The sequence below is a fragment of the Aquarana catesbeiana genome, linkage group LG02 (genome assembly GCF_042186555.1).
Source record: "Aquarana catesbeiana isolate 2022-GZ linkage group LG02, ASM4218655v1, whole genome shotgun sequence".
Lineage (NCBI taxonomy): Eukaryota > Metazoa > Chordata > Amphibia > Anura > Ranidae > Aquarana > Aquarana catesbeiana.
In genome coordinates this window covers 26,966,648-26,972,101 of record NC_133325.1, presented here as the reverse complement: position 1 = coordinate 26,972,101, position 5,454 = coordinate 26,966,648, and the positions used below count along the sequence as shown (strand labels likewise).

Genomic DNA, 5,454 nt, shown 5'->3' with positions numbered 1-5,454 from the left:
CGAACGCAATTTCTTGGGGAAAAAAAAAAAAAAAAAAACTTTGATTAATTAAAAAATGATAACATATACCCATTTTCTTGTTTTAAATATTTTTGATAAATGATGTTACACCCAGTAAATTAGGAAGTGGAATCAGGAGGGAAAACATTACGATCTTCCAAGATCTCCGTACAGAAGCAATGTGTCAGTGTTACACCTTCATCTGGACTAGTCTGATCACTTGGGGATAGTTTTTATTCCTTTGTATTGAAGATTGTCAACGATAACAGTAAATCTCTAGAGGGTCACTTCCAGGCATTGAGGTCCCTGGTATAAAACAACTTATTACAGGGTTTACAAAACAAATCTAAATGGTTCATGTATAGTGTTTGAATACAGTAAGTATGGAAAATTGAGCAACCACTCCAGTCCTCGAAAGGGCAAAGTTGGATGGGAAGTTCACAGCAACATGAACAGATAAGGAGGAATGGGCCTTGATTTTAGAGTATAGAGTATAGGGATCAACATGGTCGCAAATCAGTTGTATTGTATCCAGATATTTAGTTTGGATACACATGGACCCTCTAGATCAGTGGTTCTCAACCTGGGGGTCAGGAACCCCTCAGGGGTCGAATGATAATTTGCCAGGGGTCACCGAATCCTGGGCTGTTCCTGAAGCCCACACTGCTCTCCCAGCCTTTTTGCGGCTACCCAGCTGGGCTGTCCCTGGAGCCCGTGGCCGCCCACTTAGCCTATTCGCAGCCGCCCATTCAGTTCACGGCATGGCTGGGGAACAGAGACTAGAGGCTAGAGGTCAGCTGACTGGTGAGGAATGTGAAGTAGGAGGGGCTGGAGGAGACCCTATCTCCTGATTTTGGCATAGGTGCCACTGTTACGAGACACCACAAAGTCAGAGACATAGTGAGTAACCTGTGATTATGGTTGCCATTAAAAGTGCCCCCTACAGTTCTCAGATCAGCAGATGAGCTTGATCAAGAGCACCTAAGTTGGCTGATCAGAACTCCCCACCAGCACTGCCACTCATCCCATTCCCCCCACTCCTCACCAAGGAGTAAGAGAAGGAATAAAAATAGAGAATACATGGAAGGGAGAGGAAAAGAGGGGGAGGAACAAAGAAAAAGGGAGGGAAAGAATAAGAGAAAAGATGGCTAGAGAGAGGAATGGGGAAAAAAAAATAAGAAATTAGGATGGAGAAAGAAAGGGAAACAAAGAGAAAGAGTGGCACATCCTAAAATGTACCATAAGGGGTTTCAATACTGTACGAATGGAAGGAACTCAGGGAGCGCTGAATGTCCATTAGGGGCGCAAATTACTTGTCTTGCCTTGGGTGCTGACCACCCACGCTACAAAAATAATTTTACTGTTGGGGTCCCCACAACTTGGGAAATTTTATCAAGGGGTCACAGCACTAGCAAGGTTGAGGACCACTGCTCTAGATCGACCTAGGTGTCTTCTAAGCAGTACCTATAGATATTTTAGCTGCCCAAAAACATAACATTTAGGATTCTGTGTATGTTTAGGATTGCTGTCAACCGGTTTGTAAATTAGGAGACCTATTTCAGCTTTTTTTTTAGGGAATGTTAACCATTGTTACCGAGTACATTAAGGTGTGCACTCTCACCCAAAAGTCTTCCAGGTGAGAAACAACGTTCCCCCCCGGCCACAGCCTCGAAAGCACACGAGGGACACTTCAGGGGACTCCTCCATCCGCCTTTATTGTGTCATTTAGTCATCATAACATAGAGAGGATTTCAGTGACAGACATCCTATGGGTTCTATAGTGGAGCTGTCCACAGAAGACAGTGAAGGCGGAGATGTTCCCGGAATGACCTCTAGGTGGCAGAGTGGAACGATAGATGTGATGGAGTCCGGAGAGCAGAGAGCCTCAGCCCCCCACAATCCCCCTGATCCCCATTACAGGGGACATGAAAAGTGTTCTTTATAAGTCAGATGTATACCGTGATCGGTGACCTATAAGAAGTGAGCATGGACGGATCCCCCTGATCCCTGTGCTGTGTATTTGGCGGAACAGACAACAGCTGCTCAGTGTGGAATTCCCGCTCACACTTTATATTCTAATTAATAATCCACATTGAAGGAGTTCAGAGATCTCCGAGTATTGTGTGATGTGCGGAGATTTTACTTTGGATTTGGGAAAACAAAATAGCGATTTATTGCAAAAATAGAACGTGCAGATCTAGGCGGGCAATTTGAAAAAAAAAAAAAAAAAAAGGCGCTTTTCAATGAGGAGGAGGAGTGTGCTCTCATTGTCCAATCAGAGGGCTGGAGATGTGTATAAATAGCGCTGCAGAGCGGCATAAGTTCACGTTCCTTGTATCAGCAAAGCACTGAACAGTCATGGCAAGAACCAAGCAGACAGCCCGTAAGTCCACCGGAGGCAAAGCTCCCCGCAAGCAGCTGGCCACCAAAGCCGCCCGCAAGAGCGCCCCGGCCACCGGCGGAGTCAAGAAGCCTCACCGCTACAGGCCCGGCACCGTGGCTCTCCGAGAGATCCGCCGCTACCAGAAATCCACCGAGCTGCTCATCCGCAAGCTGCCCTTCCAGCGCCTCGTCCGAGAGATCGCCCAGGACTTCAAGACCGACCTGCGCTTCCAGAGCTCCGCCGTCATGGCTCTGCAGGAGGCCTCTGAGGCTTACCTCGTCGGACTCTTCGAGGACACCAACCTCTGCGCCATCCACGCCAAGAGGGTCACCATCATGCCCAAAGACATCCAGCTGGCACGCCGCATCCGCGGGGAGAGGGCATAGAGAGAGACACTCCGAACTAATACTAATCCCAACACAAAGGCTCTTTTCAGAGCCACCACATCCTCCTATACAAAGATCTATATACTCCATCATCATCACACCGACTATGACAGGGAAACTCGTACAAGACATCCACACATCTCCCCACCTCCTTCCTCAATAGACATCTACATCCACTACATACCGATTATGTTTTACACTACTCATTTTTTTTCTCTAATCTTTTCCTCTGGACTGCTCCATGCTGTGATAGAACTTAAGTCACTTGTACAATAATCCTGTCAGTCCAGCCAAGGCCCCCCCGGGACACTCCGCCCCCCTCTTTCCCTATCCATCACTTCTCATCTCTCCAGAGACCCGTCTGGAAATATGAAGGCTGACTAGGAAAAAAAACTGCCAAGTCCCTTTTCTCATTTTATTTCAACACTACCGCCTTATATCGGTGAACATTTCTTCTACTTTATGGTTTATCTGAAGGGATTATGAATGTTTGGCCGGGGGGACCATATTTGTACAATGGGGGGGCTCATGAGAATAAGAGAATTATCTTTGAGTGCGGTGTTAGATTGTCATTTATTGATACAATTATTTCCAACATCAATCCATCACAAATGGAGAGACTAGAAGGAACAATTCATCCAGTATTGTGTGAAAAAATCCGGGGAACTCCCTTTTTTGTTCCATTATTCTCTACCGCCCATGGATGGGGGGGGGGGGGGGGGCTAATTGTTGCATAATGGAAAACTGTGAAATTATGGCGGGCAGTTTGAAAATTTCCAACTCCGCCAATCATAACAGCCTGTGCTTCATCTGTCAACCAATGAGAGCGTTTATAGTATCCTACAATGAAATTTCTGACATGGAACCTGAAATGTATCCGTTTCCCTCCGAATGTGATATCGGGGCCGCTAGACCTGGGGATGGTAAATCTGTAACTGGATATTTATTTAGCAAAGAGTGCATTGCCCACATAACACAATGATCTTGTCGCTGATCATTCTTACTCCACCTCCCTGGGGAGATCTCCCAGTGCGAAAATTGTCTCCAATCCGCACCACAGAAGTGTATATGTATATATATATATATTGGGGGGGGGGGGGAATACCTGAAGCTATCCTTTGTATCAATGACGGATGTCATGTGAAGAGTTCTGTGATCGGATCTCCCGCTGTATTCTATATTATTCTATAGAGGGGATTGGGTAAGGTGGTCACATTGCTCTGTATGGAGGACTTCTAATGCGCCCCCCCCTGGTCGCTGTGTGTATGTAGAGCTCTGTCAGGAGGAGGTGGGTGGCTCTGAGAAGAGCCTTTGGGGGGTGTAGATGAAAGGAGGTCTCTCCGGCGGGGATTATTTCTTCTTTGGAGCGGCCTTCTTGGGCTTGGCTGCTGTCTTGGGTTTAGCCGCCTTCTTAGCCGGACTCTTGGCGACTTTTTTCGGCTTGGCTGCAGCCTTGGGCTTCTTGGGGCTCTTTGTCACCTTCTTGGCTTTAGCAGCTGCAGGCTTTTTTGCGGGTTTCTTGGCGGCCTTCTTGGGGCTCTTGGCTGCGGTGGGGGCTTTGGTGGTGGTCTTCTTCTTGGGGGACTTGGCTGGCTTCTTGGCGGCCGGCTTCTTGGGGGACTTGGCCGCAGCCGATGGCTTCTTGGTGCTTTTCTTGGCGCCTGCCGCCTTGTCCTCCTGCTTCTTGTTGATCTTGAAGGATCCGGAGGCGCCATGTCCTTTGACCTGGACGAGGGTCCCCTTAGTCACCAGCCCCCTGATGGCGATCTTGAGGCGGCTGTTGTTCTTGTCCACATCGTATCCTCCGGCGGACAGGACCTTCTTGAGGGCGGATAGGGAGACCCCGCTGCGCTCTTTGGAAGCTGCCACGGCTTTGACGAGGAGCTCGGACACGCTGGGACCGGACGGCTTCTTGCTGCCTTTCTTGGCTCCTCCGGCTGCCGCCTTCTTGGCCGGCTTCTTCTTGGCGGCGGGCTCCGCTGGAGGAGCGGCGGCTGGGGCGCTTTCAGTCTCCGTCATGATTCCTCTTCAGAAAGGTTTACAAAACGTTCATAATACGATGATCCGAGCGCTCTGCCTTTATACAGTACGATCGTCATTTCTATTGGTTGGTACACAACACGCTGTCTGCACTCCTATTGGTTACACATTAGACACGCCCACCCACTCTTACTTCAGTAATAGGGAATCTTCTCTCTCTTGTTGTGTTTTCCGGGCAGAGAGAAAAATGATTTTATTCTGGAATAGAACGATGTCCGATCTTCATCGGGGACCCGATCTGCTCACTGAACTGTCACTTATCGGGGGGTCACTTACAGCTGTCAGGAGCTGCCGAGGAGGCTGAACACAGGGGCTGCAAACACAGCCATCCTCCTGAGTGTGTGTCCCATTCTTCCTTCTATCTTGTTTTCTACACAAATTCTACCCAGAAAACAATCTTCTCACATCTCCCACTAGAATGATCTTCACAATAGATGAGTGAAGAGTGACCATCGGGAAACATTTCCCCCTAATACACAACTCTGCTCATCTATAGCTGAGTAGAAGGAGCCTGGAACAAAAACATCAGCCGGTGACATGAGATCCTTGTGTGATGTGATGGCAGATATTGTTATACATACAAATGTCTCAGCTGATTACACAATGTCATGTTTGATGTGCTATGTATCATTATCTGGTCATCAT

At 48.0% G+C, this 5,454-nt stretch overlaps 2 protein-coding genes across 2 annotated transcripts; one reads left to right on the top strand and one right to left on the bottom strand.

Moving 5' to 3' along the window:
- The first annotated feature begins 2,350 nt into the window (after positions 1-2,350).
- Positions 2,351-2,782, top strand: LOC141129638 (histone H3). Its single transcript, XM_073617731.1, has one exon. It carries the CDS (start codon positions 2,359-2,361, stop codon positions 2,767-2,769), a length of 411 nt encoding a protein of 136 aa, XP_073473832.1. The 5' UTR covers positions 2,351-2,358; the 3' UTR covers positions 2,770-2,782.
- Positions 2,783-4,100: 1,318 nt separating this feature from the next.
- Positions 4,101-4,816, bottom strand: LOC141129637 (histone H1.5-like). Its single transcript, XM_073617730.1, has one exon. The coding sequence runs from the start codon at positions 4,786-4,788 to the stop codon at positions 4,120-4,122; it is 669 nt and encodes a 222-aa protein (XP_073473831.1). The 5' UTR covers positions 4,789-4,816; the 3' UTR covers positions 4,101-4,119.
- Positions 4,817-5,454: the final 638 nt, after the last annotated feature.

Coding starts and splice junctions, on each gene's coding strand:
- LOC141129638 (XM_073617731.1), top strand. CDS start 2,359: ATGGCAAGAACCAAGCAGACAGCCCGTAAGTCCACCGGAGGCAAAGCT.
- LOC141129637 (XM_073617730.1), bottom strand. CDS start 4,788: ATGACGGAGACTGAAAGCGCCCCAGCCGCCGCTCCTCCAGCGGAGCCC.